The sequence below is a fragment of the Culex quinquefasciatus genome, chromosome 2 (genome assembly GCF_015732765.1).
Source record: "Culex quinquefasciatus strain JHB chromosome 2, VPISU_Cqui_1.0_pri_paternal, whole genome shotgun sequence".
Classification (NCBI taxonomy): domain Eukaryota; kingdom Metazoa; phylum Arthropoda; class Insecta; order Diptera; family Culicidae; genus Culex; species Culex quinquefasciatus.
The window spans coordinates 24,283,081-24,307,518 of record NC_051862.1 but is presented as its reverse complement, the minus strand read 5'-3'; the positions used below and the strand labels follow the sequence as shown (position 1 = coordinate 24,307,518).

Genomic DNA, 24,438 nt, shown 5'->3' with positions numbered 1-24,438 from the left:
GACTTAACAAGTTTTTAACGATTCCTCAGATTTTCTTAGGGGGCATATAAATAATTCAAAAATCAACTTTTTTTTCATTTCCGGTGAACGCATTCGCTTTAAAATATCATTTTTATGCAAAATTAATAACATTGTCAAAATTGGGCACAATTTTAGTTTCAGCAAAAACCAAAAAGCTATGGGATTTTTTTTTAGTAGAGCGAAAATCGTCGTTTTTTGAATTTTGATTTTTGTATTTTTTAATTCGGGTAAAACTTTTTCGGTGCTTCTGGTCCAAAGAAGCTATTTTGCATCATTAGTTTGTCCATATAATTTTCTATACAAATTTGGCAGCTGTCCATACAAAAATGATATACGAAAATTCAAAAATCTGTATCTTTCGAAGTAAATTTTTGTTCGATTTGGTATCTTCGGCAAAGTTGTAGGTATGGATATAGACTACACTGAAAAAATGATACACGGTTTAAAAAAAAAGATGATTTTTAATTTTACTTTTTGTCACTAAAACTTGATTTGCAAAAAAAAAAAAGTTATTATTTTCTGATATTTTTCAGAAATGCCACACATTTTCAGAACGGTCAAAAAATCTTTGACCGATTTATGATATTTTGAATCAATACAGATTTTTTCAAAAAATCGTAATTTGGATCGCAACAATTTTTCAACATCATTTTTTGATGTAAAATCGAATTTGCAATAAAAAAGTACTTTAGTAAAATTATGCTAAAGTACACCGTTTTCAAGTTGAAGCCATTTTTAGGTTACTTTTTGATACGACCTTTAGTTGCTGAGATATTGCCATGCAAAGGTTTAAAAACAGGAAAATTGATGTTTTATATGTCTTACCCAAACAACCCATCATTTTCTATCGTCGATATCTCAGCAACTAATGGTCCGATTTACAATGTTAAAATATGAAACATTCGTGAAATTTTCCCATCTTTTCAAAAACAATATTTTCAAAAATTTTAAATCAAGACTAACATTTCAAAAGGGCGTTATATTGAATAATTGAACCTTTTTGAAATGTTAGTCTTGATTTGAAATTTTAATAAAAATACCTAATACCAAAATTTGTGTGATGTAACATTTTGCTTTTCTTTTATCCTTGAGACTATTTTTCAAGGGTTCACGAAAACCAAGCTATAGTATTGATACCAGAGAAAGGTATGCTCGGGAGATCTTTAAACGTTCGAGTTCTTATTACTTTTGCGTTCTTATAACTTTTAAGTTCTTAGAAATTTTGAAATGGTTGTCAGATCGTTAATCTTTTTGCTCATTGAAATAATCTTTCGATCGCAATCAAACGAATAAACTCGGAATTTTCTTTATCAATTTTCATCAAATCATGTGAGATGTGCTTCATGACAATATATAAATAATAATTTTCTATTTTTTTTAACCTAGGCTTGTTAATATAGAATTATGGTCTCGATAACTTAAACGTAATCGAACAACTTTTGATCATTTAAAACATCAAATTTGCGTGAAGAAGTATCAACTTGTAATCCAATAATAATATCACCTAATTGCTATTTTGTTGTCAGATCAGTAAATATTGCAAAAATTCACGCAAAAAAAATGTAAATGGTTGAAAGACGAAAACCGCAACCAGTGCGTGTCTAATGTAAACAATAACTGATGTGAACAATGTTTAAGGCCATAATAATGAATATATGAAAATCTTCTTGGGAAACCACCAAATAACTTGATAATGGAAATGCGAGAAAATAGTTTTATTCCGTTAGTTCAAGAATTTTGATAAAGATATAAAAACATACGAAAGAACGTTATTTGCTTCTGAACAATCTGAATTTTCTGCAAATATTTGGATAAACAAATCTGCAGACTTAAGAGGCAGTATTTGTAAATATTGTTCGGTTTGTTCTAGAGGTCGTATCGAGGTGCTCCGATTTGGATGAAACTTTCAGCGTTTGTTTGTCTATACATGAGATGAACTCATGCCAAATATGAGCACTCTACGACAAAGGGAAGTGGGGTAAAACGGGCTTTGAAGTTTGAGGTCAAAAAAACCTAAAAAATATTAAAATTGCTCGCATTTCCGTAAAACTTTATCAATTCCAACTCTCTTAGATGCATTCGAAAGGTCTTTTGAAGCACTTCAAAATGTGCCATATACATCCAGGATTGGTTCGACTTTTTCTCTTAGCTTTTGCAAATTACTGTCAAAAATTGATTTTTTTAAAACCTTAATATCCTTTTGCAACAGCCTCCAACACCCATACTCCCATAGGTCAAAAGATAGGTAACTACATGGACTATAAGCTTACGGTGTTAACTTTTTGGCCAATTGCAGTTTTTCTCATAGTTTTTTTATTTTTCTAGAACAAACATTTTACAACGTTAGTTTTTGCCCTGTAGGCCGCCATAGCGGCACTTTTTGGTCTCAATTTTGTCATATTTGGAATCCTCGGACAATTTCACGTAAGTTAGAAGTATTGGAGTTGTAAATTTGATTTAATAAATAATTAAATAAAACATTTTTGAAAAAAGAAATAGATCTTATTTACCCTGTGATCAATACGTCAAATGCTGTATCAAGTAGGCGAAAACCTGTTTTACCCCTAATTAAACAAATTGTAAAAAAATATTTTAATTCATTCTGAATGCCAATTTTTCCAATCAAATTTACAACTCCAATACTTCTAACTTACGTGAAATTGTCCGAGGATTCCGAATATGACAAAATTGAGACCAAAAAGTGCCGCTATGGCGGCCTACAGGGCAAAAACTAACGTTGTAAAATGTTTGTTATAGAAAAATCGAAAAACTATGAGAAAAACTGCGATTGGCCAAAAAGTTAACACCGTAGGCTTATAGTCCATGTAATTACCTATCTTTTGACCTATAGGAGTATGGGTGTTGGAGGCTGTTGCGAAAAGATATTAAGGTTTTAAAAAAATCAATTTTTGACAGTAATTTGCAAAAGCTAAGAGAAAAAGTCGAACCAATCCTGGATGTCTATGGCACATTTTGAAGTGCTTCAAGAGACCTTTCGAATGCATCTAAGAGAATTGGAATTGATGAAGTTTTACGGAAATGCGAGCAATTTTAAGATTTTTTAGGTTTTTTGGACCTCAAACTTCAAAGCCCGTTTTACCCCACTTCCCTTTGTCGTAGAGGGCTCATATTTGGCATGAGTTCATCTCATGTATAGACAAACAAACGCTGAAAGTTTCATCCAAATCGGAGCACCTCGATACGACCTGTTACACATTGGTGAAAAACTCGCTCTTAATTTTTACCGAGTTCGGTAAAGTTAATCGAATTTTCAGCTGCTGAACAGTTCAGTACATTGAAAATTAGCGAATTCGGTAAAGAAGTTCATTACTGATATTCGGTAAAATTTTGTTTATTTTGATAGATGGTTTACTGATCTAAACTTAACAGATTTTTCAACAACCGAATACGGTAAAAAAACCTAGGTGTGTGAGTGCTGTATCCGACTCTAACAGATTTTTACACCGCCAGTATATTCATCATAAATTTGCAAATTTAATAACGATTGTTCTGAGTCGCGTGACCACTTTTCATCACTTCCTATTCATTCACGTTATTTTGGCATAGATGAACCGATAACGATTCCATTAAATTTCCCCCTCAAATCGAATATTTCATGCTTATTTCTACTTGCATCTTGGTTTATTGAAAATTAAATTAATTTATTGAATTTGCCTCAATAAACGGAGGTACTTATCTCAGAAATTTGAAAATCCCTTCAAATCCTATTTAGACTTACATATTACCTGTAACCCTGCGCATCGATGAAGCGTGGAAAATGACAACTTCCTTGTTACGAACAGTGACCAAAGTTAACCTAATCCGACTTTACCTTACTTTATCGACCCGGTTCGGACGAAACTTGACGAAAAAGAAGTCACCGGGGGCAAAAGTCAACCAGCAACAATAACAACAACCACAGAAAAAGTCTATTTCGAAAGACGACACTGATCGTTATCCGCGTTTGTAATTAGTTTAGCTGACACGCCAACGTGGTCACGAGGGTGCCACAACGTGTCTTAGTGCCGAATTAAAGCTAAGCAGCCGTAATCTGATTATGGAGTGATGAGAAGGTGCGATTGTCCTCTTTTTAATTAATGACGTAAAGTGGCGTCAAATTTAGGTTAGGTTTTAAGGATTTTAGGTTGCTATAAAATTATAGCACATCACAATTAATAAATATTTGGCGATTAATATGGTCTACAAAATGTTCAAGACCGCCGTTATAGATCTTTAAGGTGTGCGCATAACCAACTGTAACCTCCAAGACGAGAAACCAGCCAACCGTAGCGCCGAACGTCGCCACACGGCCGCCATTTTAATTTTTCTATTCCGATTTTTCTCTAATATTCTCAACCAACCGGAACGCTCTTATCATCGGACGCTATTGTTACGGCGGCGCCTGCTTTGTTACCCCCACCCCCAAACCTTAAGCCTCCGGCCACCCTCCCCCAACCATCCAAACAACTTTGCCAACTTCGATACAAAAGTCCTACTCCACCAATGGCGTCCGTCGTAGGTGGCGATGATACGACGACGACGACTCGCTCCCTCTCTCCCTCCTCACAGGTCCCTGTGCCATAAAGCATGAAATATGTGTGTGTTTGTACTTTTGCCCGATGTTGTCAGCACAAACACCGCCGCCGCCGCAGTGCTGTTCTCTGATTTGACTGCGAGTTCAGTCATGCGTATAAATGTCAGTCAGCAAAGAAAAAGGTCGCTCGACGAAGCCCCGTGGAATCCGTGTCGGTAACTGCCTCACAACAGAACCGACTGTCGACAGGAGATGACGGCTCGGAACGGTTCGAGGCGAAGTTTGCCATAATGGAGGGGGCTGCGCTTGTGTCAAAGTTGCCATAATGGCGCATTCGAACGGTGACAGCTCAGAAATGTGTCGAATACATGGAAGTTTGGTGAAACACTTTGCCAAATTAAAAACTCCTCTTCAATCTCGAACTTTGGGGTCTTGCAAAGAACTTTAAAAAACAAATTATGTTTACAAACATTTTGTCTATCTTTCTATCACGAATCTGATGGGAGTGCTCGGGAATGGGAAGTAAACAAGTTTTTTCTTCAAAAGTAATACCGATAATATGTCCCTGCCTACTGCCCTTCACTTTATACTTCAGAAGCTGATAAAAGATGAAAATTCGCAGTTCACCGCAACATTTCTTGATGAAATGTTCGCGTGGTTTTAACTCTGTGTGGTTGGGGTTTTTATATGTTTTGATTGCAAAATATTGAAATGCGATGGGAGGCAACTTTTAAGCATGTTAAAAGTTGTCTAAAATTTGAAAAGGACACTCAAACCCCGATGGTTTGAAACTAACTGTTGTCAAACGAACGGGGTCTCGTTTTCGTTTGACATCCCTTTTACACGGAGTTCACACACACTACCAAACGTTTGTTTTGACTTTGACCAACCAACAGGGTACATACTAAAAAAGTGTCAAACGAAAAAGTGAGTGTATTAAAATGAAAAATTCTTCATTTAAATAAAAAAAAATAAAAATAAAAAATAAAAATACAATACAATTAAAATTTGTATAAATTTGTAAAATATTTTAATAAAAAAATACAATGAAAAGTCGATTTTTGAAAACGTAGAGAATTGTTGCAACACAAATAGATATTAAGAAGCTGTATATTTTGGTAAATAATATGATATTGGATCAAATATTGAAATATTACAAAATTTCAAATTAATTTAAAGTTGAAATTTTGCCAGTCGAAAATTTCTTTACAATAATAAAATCTCAACATTAATTTAAAATATCATTTTTTTAATTTTTCAAAATGTGCTTGATGGAATTATAAAACGTTTAACTAATTGTTACGTGGACACTAAAAACGTTTAATTTTAATCAAAAATTGCTGGCTGAATAAATAAATAAACAAATATTTCTTTAGAATTGCCTTCTATCCAACTCAATTAACTTCACACCATAAACAAAATGCAAATCTCAAACTCCACTCACGTGATAAACACACCCGATATTTTCCTCCTAATTTACTTCCCTTTTTTATTTGCACCGCCAAACCTGTTTTGTTTCTGCCCCAAATCCACTAAATCACAACTGGCAGGGCTGAAATCGATAACTGTCAAACAATGTGACGAGGATTTCCTTGTCCCGCACCTTAAGATTTAAGGTCTGCCTTAAGACAGGCAACACCCCACCTCAGATAGAGGTAGACAGTTTCGTTTTGGAATGTTACTTCTTCTAGACCCGTCCCCATAGAATTCAAATTCGTCAATTGGTATAGATTTCTTCAAAACACACAAATTTACATCCAATTCAATGTCGCTTAAGGTGGTCACTTTCATTTCGTCAAAGAAAGCCCTCTTTAAAGCAAAAAAGTTGAGACACATTACGGCGCACATTAATAGAATGGTAATGAGCTGTTCTAGGGTGGCACCCTCCTCCCCCTTAATCTCTCATTTTGGTGGGAGATTTTGCGGTTATCCCTCTCGAAAAGGACCAACGCAGCCGTCGGAATGGCAAACGGAATTATTCATAAGGCGAGGCGAGCACTCACCTTCATCACGTATTGATGAGGGGGTGCTGTCGACAAACAGGGCTCGGAAAATCGATAGAATTTGATGGGTTCGATGGCGATGGGAAGAGGGGATAGAATGACGGAGTATTGATAAGCTCGATTGTCTGGATAATCTTGAAAAGTTTGTAATCGAATTTGTTGACAGATTTAAATGTTTTGAAAACAAGACGAAGCAAACATTTGTAAAATCAGTTATCAGTAGGGTTTAAGCGACGGTTTAATCAGTCGGTTTAAGTATTTCTACGATTTCGCGGAACGGGTAGAATCCGTGAAATAAGATACTTTTAGTTAAATTTCGTTGAAATCTTCCCCTTGTATCTAAACACAACATAACCTTTATTTTCTTCAATGTAAGTGAATAGTAAAAAATTACACATTAAAAGTATAGCATTTGTGTCAGTTAATACCAAAATACACAGGAAAAAAAAGTATACATCCAGTTCGGATGTAAAATTAATTTTGCGTTATTTCATGATTTCTATGTCAATTCTATGTAATATTACACCCTCGCATATGTAGCCCATCAGTATGGGAAATGTACTTGACTGAAATGTCAAGCTCATATATGCGTTTATCCTTTTCACTCTTCATCGGTCGGATGGCCGAGCGGTCTAAGGTGCCAGTCGTTACTGTTGGTGCTGGGTTTGAATCGCGTCGATTATAACTTTTTTTTGTGTTACCAAAAATTGTACATGCTGTGTGTCAAATTAAGTGTCTTTTTTGACGAAGGTGATGTGCATGCTTTTGCATGCGATTTTGCCATCGGATTTTTTGCTGTGTAATATAAATTCAATTATATCTATCCATGAAGGATAGGTAGTTTTGAAAATTTAATCTATATAATATATTATCACGTTTACTTTTCAAAAGGTCCTATCTACATGTACATATGTACATGGGAAAAAATGGCGTATTGGTTGTCTTGAAAAAGTAATCTTAAATCATATGATAAACATAAATACACATTATTTGCTAAACTAAGCAAATAAATAACTTTAATTAGTATCGTGATTAAGATCAAAAATGTGTGGTTTTTAATAGTTTAAGGGGTTACATGTAAAAAATCTCAAATTTTCATATTTAAAAAAATAGGGAATCCTTTCAAAAGTTGATTTCCTATCACTCCTGAATGCTTCATGAAGATATGTCATGATTAGAGCGTGTAAAATACGATTTTAGCTTTAAATATTGCCATGTGACCAATCCTCTACGAAATCAATATTTTTTTTGGAATTTTAATTTTTGTATTTTTTAATCCGAATGAAAGTTTTTTGGTGCCTTCGGTATGCCCAAAGAAGCCATTTTGCATCATTAGCATGTACATATAATTTTCCATACAAATTTGGCAGCTGTCCATACAAAAACGTTGTATGTTGAAAATTCAAAAATCTGTATTTTTTGAATGATTTTTTTGATCGATTTGGGGTCTTCGGCAAAGTTTTAAGTATGGATATGAACTACACTGAAAAAATAATGATACACGGTAAAAAAATGGTGATTTTTATTTAACTTTTTGTCACTAAAACTTAATTTGCAAAAAAATACTATTCTCATTTTTTTTTTTTTTTGATATGTTTTAGAGGACATAAAATGCCAACTTTTCAGAAATTTCCGGGTTGTGCAAAAAATCTTTGATCGAGTTATGAGTTTTTTAATCAATACTGATTATTTAAAAAAAATCGAAAAATCGGACGCAAAAATGTTTCAACTTCATTTTTCGATGTAAAATAAAATTTGTAATCAAAAAGTACTCTAGCGAAATTTTGATAAAGTGCACCGTTTTCAAGTTCATTTCTAAGTAACTTTTTTGAAAACAGTCGCAGTTTTTCATTATTTTAAATAAGTTTGCATGTTTGCCCACCTTTGAAAAAAATATTTTTGAAAAGCTTAGAGAAATCTCTACACAGAAAAAAATATGTAAATTTACACAGCACGTAATTGCTGTTTCTTATGTAAACTCACTCAATGTAATGTTGAAATATGATGTAATGAGCAAAAAGTAATGGAAATTACTCCGATGTAAATCTAAATCTAATGTAAATCAGGAATCTAATGGAAACGTTGAGCATGGAAACTCAAATCTGATGAATTTCTACCCGCGTTCGGCTTCCTGTAAATTCCTATTTAATGTAAATCATATATCCAATGTATTTCTGCCAAACGTTGACTTCAAAACTACCCGAACTAAAAATAGTTATGTTTGGTTCTCTTTCTATCGCTCTCATACTTCGCTGGCTCACTGCCTGTGCCTCGACCTGAACAAGTTGATGCTTTAGCCGCTCGTTTATAAAATGCGAAGATGGCTCAGTCGGCAGCGGGTAGCATCAGTAACACCGAACATCCTACCCGTCGTCTGTTCGATTCCAGAACGAGAAAGCGTCCTCTACCTGTGAAACAACTTTTTAGAATCCGAATTTCCTTTTGCTGCCCGCTTCAATAATTTTAAAATAGAGCATAGGCCACACCCTTTTCCTACTGCAATCCAAGTCGAGCTTCTCATTCCCATTGGCCAATCAGAATTAGTTGATTTGAAATAATGTAAATTTCAAAACTAATGTAAAATCCAAAACTAATGTAAATTTTCAAAACTAATGTAAATTTCCAATAAATCTAATGGAAATATACATCATTTATCATGATACCTTTTGGTACATGATAAATAATGTAAATTTACAGAAATATTTTTTTCTGTGTATACTTTGCGATTTTGAACTTTGTTGATACGACCCTTAGTTGCTGAGATATTGCAATACAAAGGTTTAAAAACGAGTAAATTGATGTTTTCCAAGTATCACCCAGACGACCCACCATTTTCTAACGTCGATATCTCAGCAACTAATGGTCCGATTTACACTGTTAAAATATGAAGCATTCGTGAAATTTTCCGATCTTTTCGAAAACAATATTTTCATTTTTTTTTTAATCAAGACTAGCATTTCAAAAGGACTAAATATTCAATATTACATCCTTTTCAAATGTTAGTCTTAGTTTAATAATTATGAAACCATTTTTTTTCGAAAAGATCGAAAAATTTCACGAATGTTTCATGTTTTAACATTGTAAATCGGACCATTAAAAAAAATCTTTTATGCAAGGTTTCAAAAGAGCTAAATTAACCCTATAATTTAAAACTTGTATGAAAGAATGAATAAAAAAACTTAATTCAAGGAAAATATTTTTTTTATAATAACGCCGTTGCAAATATTTTTCTAAGTTTATGTCAAATGCCAAGGCTTATAATTTAAATTTAATATGTTTTTTATTTTTTTTCCTCCCCCCTCGACTTTGGTCAGAGCTGAGGGACATAAACTTCAAAAAATATTTGCAACGGCCTAAAATGCAAAAAAAAAATTTTAAAATCTTCCCAGTTTCGACCTTTTTTATTACGACCTTAGATTAACTACGCGATTTTACGAAATAAAAAAGTTTTGAAAAATATGGTCTTCGTTGATCATTAAAATATTTTTATATTTTTCCGACGAAAAATACGTTTTTTTGGAATTCTGAGCACGCCATCACGTCCAATTTTACATAAAAGTGTCTTTGACACCATCTTTCCATAACATCACCATTTCAGGCTGCAAATTGGCTGCAAATTACATATTTAAAACACATCTTGTTTCGAATGTTCAAAAATTGAAGGGATCGTATCGCCCTTCCGTCACGAGATATTGGATGAGTGGTCAGGGACAAAAATTACCGCTTAGGACAAAGTTTCACGCAAATGCAAGGTCGGGGCAACTTTTTCAGATTTCGTGTGAGTTGGTGGAGAATTACCAAAAAACAATATTTTACATTTAAATACAGTGATGTTGGCAAATTCCATACACAATTTTGCGTTGTTTGATACTTAGACTGAAAAAATAGTACTCACACTTTTAAACTTACTACAGCATCTAAAGAATGTGACTGTAGCAAAAGTTTTTGAAGTCTGTGAGTTTTTTTGTTGGAATAGGTCCGTAATAATTAAATTTTTATCTATTATCATCGATAAAAATAATAAAATAACGAAAACATTATCGTTTGCGTTATCGATTCTCGATAATATTATCGTTAACAGTTTTGGAAAAAATAGATTAGCACTGTCAAAAATCTTACCAAAGCTTGAAAACAATTTTTGATACTAGCTTTTCATTCCGCAGTGTTGCCAGGTATAAACTCGTTATCACCAATTAAAAAGTTGCGCCATTCTACTCACTTTTTTATCACCCAAGGCGCACCAAAAGGCACTTAAATTTCCCATTCAAATTGCAAACATATTTCAGTGAAATTTACGTGCAAACCCGCGCCGAGCTCCACCACGTCACAGTCTGCCGGCACCGGTGCTAAATTTGCCATCCTTCCGATCTCCCCCCCCTCCCTCACACAATGTCGGACCACAAGTAGCACAAAATCACAGTAAAATGGAACGACAAATCTCATAAACATATAACACCAAACAACAAGCACGAGAACAAACAACAAACAAATAACTCTCTGCTCAGTTGTTTTTGGGAGAAGGGGGAGGGGGGTTCGTTTGGGGCTAACCTCACCCTCCCTCCTTTACTACAGTTTTATCAAAGCACCCAGAGCACTGCTAAAAGGGTTTTCCGAGGCGAAACTTTTCTTCTACAACAAAGCAGGCGACGGAACCTAGGGTTGTACCGACGAAGTGGGAGGGGGGAGGGGTCTCTGCACTGAAATAAACTGTATCCTTTAAAAGCGAGCATGATAATAATAAATTTATTCCTTTTTATGTGCGCGTTCCCATTCAGTAACACAATCTAACACAAAATCTTTACCGTTTCCTCTCGGGGATCGTCGGCAGCATTGCCATCGTCATCGTCAGTAACCTCTTCTCTCGGGGAGCTTTTCCGGCAAAGACCCAGGAGGGAGGAGCGACACCCTACCCGCCCCAAGCTCCACCAGAAAAGGAGGAAACAGGCGTGGTCAAACAAGCGAAACCAACCCCATTTACATGCACACAAACACACCGACTGTACAAACAAGAACAACAACAGCAGCAGTACCCAACGTAACGTCAACATTTTTATGCCTGTATCTCTGGCAACCCTTGCCGCGAACCTAAACCTATCCAAGTAGGCCCCGTCGTACGACCCAGTGGGTCTCCTTGGATACCAGGATTTACACTCGCCAAGTTTTGTGCACCATGTGTACAAACAACGCCTGTCAAAACAAACCAGCCCCTGGTGGCAAGATTGCGAACTACGCTGGGAATGCGTCTGTCCGACGACCACATCCACATATTGACACGGTTCAAACCGCGCGGACGTGTGACATACGTGACAGCGCGAAATTCAATACTTTTCGCTTGCGAAATGCAAATTTTCCCGACGGACCACGACGACGGCCATTGCGCCGCACCGGTTCCAGCGTTCCCTCGGTACACTCATATGAGTCTGTGTTTATTTTTCCAGTTAATAAAAGCATGTCGTACGTGTGTTTCTCCCGGCATGCACACATGCAAGTCAGCGCCTACTGGGGATGGTTACGACGACGACGGACCAGGTAGGCGCTGCTGTGGACGACCGCCGCACCGTTGACAGGTTATGTCGAGTTCCAGACTGGCATCTCTGGCTCGGCGACTACATACCCATGGTGTTCTTGTTTATCTTTGCAGTTTGTTCCTCATCTGCATATTACGGCAACGACTCCCCCGCAGTTTGCCGCTGCTGCTGAGTGTTGTTGTTCCTTGGAAGGTTTACCGTTATGGGTGGAGGTTGGAGGTGAGCTGTCAGCCTGCTGGTTGTGTAATGATCAAGAAAATATTTGTCTTGCTTGAAGATATCGTTTGAGAATAGAAAATCTTTAATGTTTAAAGCTATTGTAACAAAATCTGATCTATTACCAACATTTTGGCAGCCCTGTTGTTTAGACAGTCCCACAGTTTGACCATTAGTTTGACAACTAAATTTTGACGTTTGTGTGTTTTATTTCGAATACGTTCGAATTAGCAAGCATTCAAAAAAGGGAAATTTAAATTAACGAATCCGCTCTGTAATAAAAAAAATCAAACCACCCACATTAACGACCCCCGGGTCTTTTGTGGTCTCTATTGCAAGTTTCTGCTCGAACCTAGGAGTCCGAGGCTTGAATGGGGAGAGCACCCAAACCTCTTTCTACTCCAAGGAACCTTCCACCCCAGTGTTTGAACTGACGACCTTCGGATTGCGAGTCCAACCGCCGCCAGCGATTCCACCGGAGTAGGCTTGGTTTGGTGTGTTGTTTGTACTTATGGCATGGAGACGACTCCTACACCTGGAATGACTTAACGGCCTAACAACCAAGGCCGGGACCGACATTTTACTTCCTCATCCGATGGAAGGTTGCAGCAGATGGGAATCGAACCCAGAATCATCCGCTTACAAAGCGGACAGCGTTACCATTCGGCCACGCACTGCCACTGCGCTCTGTATCCAGATTTTCCAAATGATTCTCTAGTGCTTTGTTTTGGAGAGGCTTTTTTGATGTATGAAAGACCAAAAAAGATAATTCAGTTTTGGATTGTAAACAACTAACAATACTGCAGAATGCAACTCGCATTCATTAAAACGCCGCCTGCAATTATCGCATTAACTTTTGAATTCACCTGCAAATTATCCGGCAAAATTTCGCTATCGTATGACATCCCAAACTGTCACAAAAAACAATCCTCGACTCTGTCATAACGCGACCAACGTCACTTCCCAGCATCGCCGCATTGTTGTTTGGCGCTAATCAATGCACAATGCAAAAATTTCCAAACAGCATCCCCTGCAAATCGTCATTAATACTTCCCCCCTCCTCAGCTTCAGATTCCGATTTCGTCACGCAAAACCCGATTGATTCGTGTTCGCGACAGAAAAAAATCCTGCATTGAAAAACTTTTTCCACTGACGCGCGCCATTTGGAAACCGTTCCCTTTCCCCTTAACATTAAGGGCAACGGGATCGTTTGCGACGATGCAGTTGTCACAACGGGGTTCTATTGTTTTGTGCAAAGTTGGTGTTGGTGCCACCACGAATAATGTTGCACGTTGCACAGGGGGGTTGCAGCAAAAACAGCATTTTTTTGTGAGCCGGTTTTGAAAACGGAACAAAGCGCATATTGATCGCACACACACGATAAACGGATCAAATTTGGCAGGGCTTTGTTTGGCCACTTTCAAACGGTGAAATCGGATCGGTTCAGAATGTGGTAGCATCGATGCAACGGAGCTTTGCCCCGCAGGACGCAGTTTTAATGGACTAATTGTTGCAGGGTTTTTTGCTGCAATTCTGTAACATTGATGCATGTAATCGTTTGCTTTTTAGTCGAATTGATACCCTCATTATAACAACTGTCAAACGTGGTGAAAAGTGTTGCCAAACAATGCGAGCGCAGCGTTTTATGGCAGCAGCCGCCATTATGGCAAGCCGATCGGAACGTCATTCTAGAACAATGGCGCCCGCCGTTAGTGCGCGCGAATCCGATTATGATTTTTCCAAAACCTTATCCATCGAACAAACACACGCACAGCTTTTTCCTGTTTCGATGTTTGGGTGGGAAAATACCTTTTTTGCCTTCATATTCCCAGCACCGTTGATTCGGCTGGCAGATTTTCCAACATATGGCTTTTGTGCGATTTTTTTGTTTGTTTTTGTTGGACGAATTTTCCATTGTGTCGCTCGTGTTTGTGTGCGAGTGTCATTTTCCACCAAACTCTATTGTTCTCGACTCGCGTGAGAGTGAACTGATAACGATGTGTGTGTGTGTGCGATACACGAAGAAAAAATCCGGTAAATTAAGCATAAGCATAAGCATAGGTGCCCACCCGCAGTTGCTACTCCGTTATTGACCAGGACCTCCAGAAGTTACATCCACGAGCCGTGGAAGATAAGTGGGTGCTATCTTTCCTCGCTTCGCAACTTCTCAAAGGCCCCTATCATGCTGATCAATACCGGCGCCGGCCACGACCAGTGGTAGGGTCACGGGGAAGTGGATGGGAATGTTAGTCCGATACTTGAGTGATAGAGACCGCCCAATCGACTGCTTCTCCGACAAAGTATCACATGAGTTTTGAGGGGGTTAGTAGATGGGTATGAGGTCAGGATTCACGAGTGGCAGTGATGTGACCATGAGCATTATGTTTATCGGTTGAAATTTTAAATCTTAGGCAGCCGGCTGTGGAAAGATAAATAATTGATTATTTAAAAGTTAGTTTTAATCGAACGCGTGCCAACCGAGCGGTAGTGCTATGGGCTGGACTTATCAGTATATTTTTACTGTTGGTACAATTAAGATAACGCGAGCAAATGTCAAAATAGTAGATGAGTTAATACTAAAGCTGCCAGTTGGAATAAATTATTACGATCAACGAATATAAACGAAAAGAAAACAGGACACCACGTAACCGATTGTAATGAAATTAAAACAATAACTTAAACGAACTTAACCGGCGGCGTGCCCTACTATCAACGATGATAAAAGAAGGACTTATAAATTTAAAATATAAAAAGACTCCAAAAAATACGTTGCATAGTAACCGCGAAGTCCCGCTACTCACAATCGAATCCGAAAGATAGCTATCTAGAATTTTAAATATAGTATTAATTCGACCGCGATCCTCCAGAAATTCTTCGTCGGCGTGCCTTCCGATCAACGGTGATGTAAGAAGGGCTTTATTCATTAAAATGATTTTATATCATAAGCCTTAAAACATATTCGTCGGCGTGCCTTCCGATCATCGATGATATAGAAAGGACTTAATCCAGCAAAACGACTTGCTTGTCTCGAAAAAAAAAAGAATTCGGTTCGTTTCTATCGAAAACTATGTAAAGAGAACAAAAATAAACTCATTGGCCAACGAACGCGCGAACTAAAAATAAAGAAAAAAGAAGAAGAAGAAGACCAATCACCCCATGCACACAAACAGCGACACAAAAGAGATGAAAACAACACGAATCAGAAGAAATACACTCACCCCATGTACACAAATAGCGACACAAAAGAGATGGAAAATAACACGAAAAAACAGGACTGCGCGTCCACACAGGCACCGCACTACTGATGCCATTATTTAATTATAATGACCAATCACCCCATGCACTCGAACAGCGACACAAAAGAGACGGAAAATAACACGAAAAAACAGGACTGCGCGTCCACACAGGCACCGCACTACTGATGCCATTATTTAATTATAATGACCAATCACCCCATGCACTCGAACAGCGACATAAAAGAGACGGAAAATAACACGAAAAAACAGGACAAAGCGTCCACACAGGCACCGCACTACTGATGCCATTATTTAATTATAATGACCAATCACCCCATGCACTCGAACAGCGACACAAAAGAGACGGAAAATAACACGAAAAAACAGGACTGAGCGTCCACACAGGCACCGCACTACTGATGCCATTATTATAATGACCAATCACCCCATGCACTCGAACAGCGACACAAAAGAGACGAAAAATAACACGAAAAAACAGGACTAAGCGTCCACACAGGCACCGCACTACTCCGAAGAAAAAATCCGGTAAATTCAGGGAAAACCGGATTATCGGCAAGCCGAGAAAGGTAACAAAGCGGTTCAGTTTGTTTTTTTTTTTCAGTTTTTAAAAATTGTATCAACTTTTTGTTGGGAAAAGTGGAACGGAAAAAGGGGCAAGCTCTTTTGTGTTGTTGTTTGCAACTGTGTTTGGAAGTGCGCGCGCTTGGTGAGATTATTTATGAAATTTTTAATTTGTTTAAAATTTTCGCTCATTTCAAGCGTGAATTTTCACCGAGCGCAAACGAAATTCAAAGGCGAGGAAGAAACTTTGTTTCGTTCTGTGTATGTGTGTTAGCGTGTTTGTGTGATAGACAGAGATCAAAGACACTGCACAGGGAAAATCAAAGGAATTTTCATTATTACTGTGAAGCGCGCGCCCGGGAGATTCTAAATTGCTTCTTTTAGTGCTTTGGACTATCTTTTACCGGGAAAAGCTTGGGATCGGAATGGATGGACGGGCACTTTTCGCTTGGGCTGCTCTCGCACGCAGAAAAGGTTCTTCTTTGCAGACTTCTGGGAAAAATACAGCCGAGAAGTGGCCTTCAAAGTTGAGTTGTTAAATTTAAATCTCGTTAAATTCAGATGAGCTTGGAGTGGTTTTGTTTGGATGTCAAAATCTTATGAGTTTTCAAAATTAAGTTTGATCATCATCATAATTAACGTGAACCATTTTTACAAACAATTCAAATTGGCTTAAAATTAGTTCGAGGATCAAAATTGAAAGTTTTACAGGAAATAAAATCGTTTTTTTTTATTTCCCAATGTTTTACTTATTCATTATGAAGTATATTTTTGTACCGCATGTGGCGCATTATTTAGCCGCAGTCAATCATAGGTAAATCTCTTTTAAAATACATCAGTTAAAAATTAAATTCTGTTAATATTTTTTTCATGTTAAAAACTACTTTAAAAAAAGTTTTTTCATCAGAGCACAGCATGTAGGGTAAGGAATTGTTTTACTTTTAATGCGCTTATTTTTTCTTTAGCCATAGACTAATTATAAAGACGTTTCAAGACTTCAAAGTACGCGGTAAATTATACTGCAAATTCATTACAAACAGCCTTAAAAAATAGGAGAGCCCCAACGATTATGCACTTTAAATTTAAAGCAAACATGTTTGAAAAGTCCTCTCGGCCTAACCATATTTGATAAACAATCAATCGATGGACCAGAAAACTGAAAATTCAACACAAATAGCATCCCTGGGAAAACGTCCATTACAAAAGCGGCCGGATTAATTATTCCATCGAATTCTGGTACCCACGTTCTGTTTTCCCCGCGAGTGTTTAAATTAATCGCGCATTATGCGAACATAGTGCGTAGATATATGCACTGGGGATCCGGTGTAATCACCGCGGCCTATCCGTGCATTAGTTATGGAAATCAAACAAAACTGGCCACCCCAATCCTGACCTTTCTTCCCATCCGTCCTCACCTGTGGACCGCGCACGCACATTTGCAAATAAAATGTCATAAATTATTTCGTTCCTCGCGGTGTCACGAATTGCAATATTGATATGAACATTTTCGACGAGGGGCGGGCAATAGCGGCGGGGTAGCCGAGCGGGTGTTCAAATGTCAAATGTATTTAGCGTTCCTCGCTGCAGGAGGTATGACTTGAGAGAGTATGCAAATTTTGAGGTTATGTTGCACCGTCTCGGTCCATCCCACCACTTGCCCGCGGTCGTATCGATGAATTACATGGCATTATATTAATAAATCGAGTTGTAAACAAACAGTGGCAATATTTATTACCAATTCAATATATATTATTCATGCAAAGCTTTGAGGGGGGGCATTTGCTCAATCGGGGAGAAAATATGTATCCATTTGACAGTTGACGGGTTGACAGGACGGCAAGACACGTCAGATTGTCATTACCACTCCGAAAAAAAACATAATTATGTTCGACATTTAAAATTAAAATTAAATGTAAACACTGTTTTAACCTCATATCGATTCGCAAAATGACGCCCAGAGCTGCCACAACTGCAAATGACAGAAACATGAAATGTTTAAACAAGCACCGCGCGCTAACCGGCGGTTGGTGCGAAATCAAAACCGTAATTTATGCAACCAACAAAACACCGAAAGTGATGTATAACATGGGTGCACCCTCCGGCAGATAAGAAAAGCATTAGGGGGAAATCGACTTGCGGGAAGGGTGCCGAGCAACAAATGTCTTCATCGCTATTGTGCGTCACCCTCTTGGAAAATGACCCCTTTTTCCCGTAAACGATTTCTAGTTTGGCTTCATTTGAGAGGAGACTTTTCAAGAGTTATTATGTGATTATGCACATTAGGAGATAACGGAAATCAGATGCCGCTCTGTTTTGTTTACTAATGAACATTTGATGAAGTTTCACTTTTTTGGGAAGGTTTAGGTAATCATATCTTGTGGGTTGAAATTAATGAACGTGTAGCTGTTTAAAACCTATCGTAAATCAGCGTGTACGTTTGACAGTTAGAATAATCCATAATTGGGTCCTAAAATGAAGCTTAGATTGCTGATATTATTGTTTACAGCGATAAAGCTTATTTTTCTGAGTACAATGACCCTTTGTACGACCAGAAAGAGTATAAAATGGATTTTTAAATCAATTTTGAAAAATTAACCTCGCGGTCCTTTTTGACAGAAAAGCTCCTACTTGACAGCTCGTTCCAAGGGCACCATAGTTGATCCATCGAAAAAATGTTGTCTTGTTGAAAAAAAAATTAGCATTAAAATGAAAAAAAGTGATCAGAAATGGTTTTTAATCGTGTTTTTTACCGTTGTACATAAAAATTTACATAGGGCTTTAGTACCCAATTGGGTACTAAAGCCCTATGTCAATTTGTATGTACAATGACAACATTTTTTCAACTATGGTCCCCTTGGAACGAGCTGTCAAGTAAGAACTTTTCTGTCAAGAAGGATCGCGAGGTTAATTTTTCCAAATTGATTTAAACATCCATTTTAAACTCTTTGTGGTCGTACAAAGGGTCATTGTACTCAGAAAAATAAGCCTTATCTCTGGAAACAATAATATCAGCAATCTAAGCTTCATTTTAGGACCCAATTATAGCAAATCAAAATGGGTTGGGTAGTCTTGTATCGACTTTTGCTAGCAGTGACATAACCCACATTTTCAGAACCCTCAGAAGCTACCTCAAATATCCACTTATTGGAAAGCTCGCTGATTCGAAGGTATTCGAATTTAAAAGCACTCAAACGTCAATCCCGTTGTTTGACAATGGTCAAGCAAATGGTTTCATGCTTTTGACAGCTGTCAGTTATACCGTGTTCGCAGCAAAAGAGAAGTCGGAATCGGAGTTGCAGTCGAAGTTGCCCTTTTCCGAGAGCGAAGAGTTGGAGCATCTTAATCTTCAAAAATTGAAGTTGTCGAAGTCCTTCAATTTTCAACAACTTTGTATGGGAGTCGTTTCTAGAATCGAGGTCGAAGTTGAAGTTGAAGTCCAGAAACTAGAGTCGGCATAAAACTTTGAGTCGCTGATACCCGACTCCGCAGTCCAGAGTTCTTACGCATTCAGCATTTTATAGCATCCGCCATTATGGCTAACAGTCATGCCCAACAATAACAACCGAGAATTCATTATCTGCTACAGTGTCCATCAGAAAAAGATGAATTACGGGGCTATTTTTGTCTCTCTATCTTTCTCCACCACAATGGAGCCCAAACCAAAAGCCAGCAAACGAATGATGATAGTTCTGTGCTTGTGTGTGCACTCGCCATATTTCATGTTACAAAGCGACCACATCTCCCTCTGCTTTCCCTCCGGTAGGTGGCCCCGGGTGCGAAATCGCTCCGGAAATGGCACCGGCTGCTACCAATTCTCGCCAAACTGCCTTTCTGCCAAACATCGAGCTAGTGGCGCCCACTACTATATAGTGCTCATCGTTCATTTTTCGCATTCATATTCACAGATAGCATACCGGACCATTTTTAATATTTTTCCCCTGTAACGAGCTCCGAGAGGAAATTCACCCACTCCGGACGGGGGATTTTACCCAAACCCTGTCCACCTTTGGGTGGAGTTTCTTTTATCTTTCGCCACAAAAGCAAAAACTGTACCCTCAAAGGTATACACAAGCCGGCTGCGATGATAATGGCACACAAAAAAGCTTTTTCCCAACCCTGCTCCTCTCTGGGTTCATCCGCTTCAGCAGACTCTGGTAAAAGGTCCGCAACATCACATGAAAAGCAGGATTCCACAACCCTGGAGAGAATCCGTGCTCAATATGTGAACAACCCTAACGATGTTGTACAGTGGTTGCGATAGCTGTCAGAGTTGACAGTTGCACACCTTTGAAAGTTAAAACTTTGACTTGATTTTTACCTTCAACATTGTTATGCTTTGAAACTAGAATTGTGGAGTCGGCTCTTTGTGAGAATGTCGGAGTTGGAGTCGGATTCAACATATTCTGGTAAGCCAGAGCCTCGAAGTCGACAAATGTATAGAATCTGGGGTCGGAGTCGGAGTCGTCAACAAACTACCCGACTCCACACAACCCTGCAAATAACACCACCTTCAGGGTTCAGATTCATGCCAGCCCTGCAGCTCCACTTTCCGTTCTCTCCGTTCCCTGATAACAACCGTGACTACGCGCCGGATGAGTGGGAGACTTGATGGTGGTCCATAAAATAAAGCAAAAATGGGCACAGCACTAGTTTCGGGAGCCTCTTGGTTTCGACGAGCTCGGTCGTCAACAGTTACATTTGATGGCGCTCCCGGGTTTATCTCCATTATGCAAAATAGTTGCACATAAAATCTGAAATATGTTTACGGCGTTTGCAATGTAAACCGGCTCGCATCTCCTCAAATGTTTATAGCTGTTTTAGACTTGTTTAAACAATCAACTTTACAAAAATGTGACAAGTACGTTTGCCATAATGGCGCCTGCCATAAAACCGTTTCATTTTCCTCCATTCCAACATCCACCTTGTTTCGCCTTCCACTGAACCCAAATTGTTTTACATGGATTCCAATTTGCACACAAACACACATCGTCCCGGTGGTGCTCTTGAATCTTGACTGATCCGACGGCAGTGATGACGAGAGTGGTTCCTCCCCCACCCCCACCACCCTTTGTCGGTTCAGTTCCGCCGGTATCGATTTTGCCGGACATGAAGCGGAACGGTTTTGCGTTGGTCCTGCGCCGTTCCGACGGTTCGTTGCCGGGGCTGGAAATGGAAATTTTACCGACGGGGTTGAAATTTGAACAAATTTCGATTATTGTAAACATTGCGCTGTCAGTTTCCGTTCAGCGGATGGGCTTGAGGGGAAGTTAGGTTAAGTCTTTAAGGGAAAATGGCAAACTATTATTTTTTTAAACTTGCCCGAAGCACTGTCATGGGAAAGATTTATGCGAATTTTAGGGCAAATCTGAAAGGTTGCATAATTTCAGCAGTGAAAGAATTATTTCTTTCGCCATTGTTCACAACTGTTGGTTTAATGCACCATTCTCATTCGGTTTGACGTTTTTGGGAAAGGGGCGCATTTGCATTTTTCCGAGGGGCCCTTTGTGTTGTGCCAATTTTTCGCGAGTCCGGACTTACATTAGAGGGTTAAAAACGTACCCGGGCGCGCCAGAATCAACACGTAGTCGTTTGGGAAAATTTATTGATTTCCTTAAAGATGACAGCCCACTCTCTTCGGCGTTGAAGCCGGAAGTCGTTTTTCCTTAAACATCTTACTGAAGGTCTAGGGTTTGAAGGGGAGAGTGCAAAGAAGCAAAAAAATATTCATGAAATTGTCCCCAAGCTGGCGAAAATGGGCGAATAACTTGAACACTCATTCCGGATTTCTTTTTCCTTTGGTCTCTCTTTACTTACAGGAAGTCGCTCGAATGCTGGGACGGCCACTAGCCAAGTAAACGCGGGCGCACCCCAGGAATTCCTTGCTGTGGACGGGTGAGAAGTGAGTAAGCAAGTCGGACGCTAACCGGACCGGAACATGGGACACTTGAGGAACAAACAGCGCCGGCACCACCAGAAGGAAGCCGCACTCCAGCGGGAAGAAAGACTACGGAAGCAGCTCGATGAGGTGGACATTATGAATCTGGTAAGTTGCCAAACAGTTGGATTTATGGTGCGGCTGAGCGGTGTGATTTATGCGAATTAATGGAACTCTTGACAATTAATATATTTGTTCCTTCAGCGTCCATTGAACTGAAATCGGGCATCACTGGCGCCACGAGCGGGATTAAAACGAACCCTTTGACAGCTATAAACTTTTTTTCTAAATCATCCACTGAACTAGAATTCTTTTGACAGCAGTGCTGCCAGGTCTTCCGTTCCCATCTAATCGTCCGCACTTCAAAGCAACTCAACCCGCTCAAGAGGTGTGTAAACGGTTCCACGGGGTGGCACCCCGGAACGGCAAACATCAAGCAAAACTGCGCTTCACACCATCTTTCCGGTTCTGCGGATGCCGTCGCCGCCGCCGGTATTCGTTACACACAACCCATTATCTAGTCTATCTCGGAATACCGCAAATTCTGCAGGGAGGAGGTGTGGGTTGCGGTAAACGATCTTTAGAAAACATGTGACATTCAAAGGTGGTCCCGGAACACACCTTCGGGTAAAAGGATTCAAGTCTCCTGTGCTGCAAAAGCCGGTCGGGCCACAAAACCACAGACGCCGCGTGGGTTGAGTTCCCGGCTCCAAGAGGAACTCTTGTGTTTTGTGTTGGAAGAGACATGTACGTGAGTAATTGGAGGAGTTTCTCTCCCAAATGGGATCCCCGGCCGCACACGTTTGAGGTTAGGTGCGTCGCCGAGCCCTGCGAGCGCCCCGTAAATTAAATTCATTTGTTTTTATTGCTGAAAAGTTATCACATTACCGTTTGTCCTTTTGTTTTGCCTTTGTCTCGCTTTACAGTTTCAATTTCGGCAATCTCTCGGTCGGTCTTTTGATTTTCCCCTCAAACCAAAACAGAGGGCAGGGGCGTAATTCAACCCCAAACGAGAGTGCCACAGGTGATTTCCAAACCCAAAGTTGAGTTAGCTGTCAAAGCGAGGGTACGTGTTTCATCCGCCAGGTGGCTCCTCCACACTTCACCTTCCCCATCAAAAGTAGGGTTAACCTACAAAATAATCATGTTCTGGCTCCAAACTCCTATCGCAATCGTTTATTTTCCCATTTGAATTCATTAATGGTGACAGTGAATTTGTCCGTTCGGTGTGACATTTCGTACTTGTGACGGCACGGCCAGAAGGGGGAAGTTTTCCCCCTCTTGATTTTCGGTGCTGCTGGAAGTACCAAGGGAAAGCGATCAAAATAAACACTCTAATACGGTGTCTGGTTTTTGGGAGGGAAAATCGGCAAGGGGTGGGAACTGGGTGATAAAAACCAGAACAACGGGAAATCTAATAATGGCATTGATCTAATCTCGGTAAGAGCGCAGCATCCGAGCTTGCCGGTAGTCGGGAGTTGCCGAAATTGAGCGACATTCGCTTGTATCAATTTTCCCTAATATGATTTACGACGACGACGTAGACCTGAAGACAGGCCGGAAAGATGGCTAGGCCGTGATAAGTACATGGTTTAATTTGAAAACGATCGTCAAGTCGCGATAAGAGCGGTAAAATGTCACCTTTTTGATGGTGCGACTGCTCTTTTCGATGATTTTTTGTGTTTTTGTTCTTTTATCGGGAGAATATTTCATTATTTCTGATTGAGTGTGTATTTTTCGGCAATTTGGCAACACTGTTTTGATAATAACATTGCTACAGTTGAACCTCATTAGTTTGACAAAAAAATACAAAAATAAAAATATTAAAATATATTTCAATAATTATAGTTTCACCTTACCACCAAATCGTGAATCCAATTATTCACGAGTTCATAAATAGAAGTTCATGATTTCTTGAATCGTTGAATCCAAAAATTTAAATAAACCAATTTTTCGTCAAACTGGACAGACACTAATTCTTCAAACCTTAATGAAAAAAGTAAGGCCCATTCAGTAGCGAAGGAGCAGTCAACAAAAACGAATCAATCGCCTCCCGCTGCGATGGCAATCAAAACAAAACGGTTAGCAAACAGTGGAAGAATTTGATACCACATAAAATCATGCTTTTAGCGGGTTCCCCGCTGAGAGATTAAGTTGTAAGATCAAATCGCGCGTGATGCATGATTTGAGCAAAGTTTAGCTCTAGAAATTGTTTTTTAGGGGCAATAAGTGGAATTCGGTTAAGAAATCTAATCATAATATTTACCTTTTTTGACAGGTATTGTAGCTATAAAATTAGGCGTGTCAAAACCACATCAAACTGGTGAAAAACTGGCATCGCTGTGAGTTGACAAATTCAGAAAAAATAAATTCTGATCATTTT

The 24,438-nt window shown here is 39.0% G+C and overlaps 1 protein-coding gene across 3 annotated transcripts in view; it reads left to right on the top strand.

The window, feature by feature from the left end:
* Positions 1-24,438, top strand: part of LOC6035878 (coatomer subunit beta') — a 157,604-nt gene that overhangs the window by 98,499 nt on the left and 34,667 nt on the right. For all 3 annotated transcript variants that reach the window (XM_038252521.1, XM_038252518.1, XM_038252519.1), the window contains exon 3: positions 21,937-22,163. In XM_038252521.1, the coding sequence (XP_038108449.1) occupies positions 22,056-22,163 (108 nt within the window). In that variant the 5' untranslated portion in view covers positions 21,937-22,055. The remainder of the gene's footprint in view (positions 1-21,936; positions 22,164-24,438) is intronic.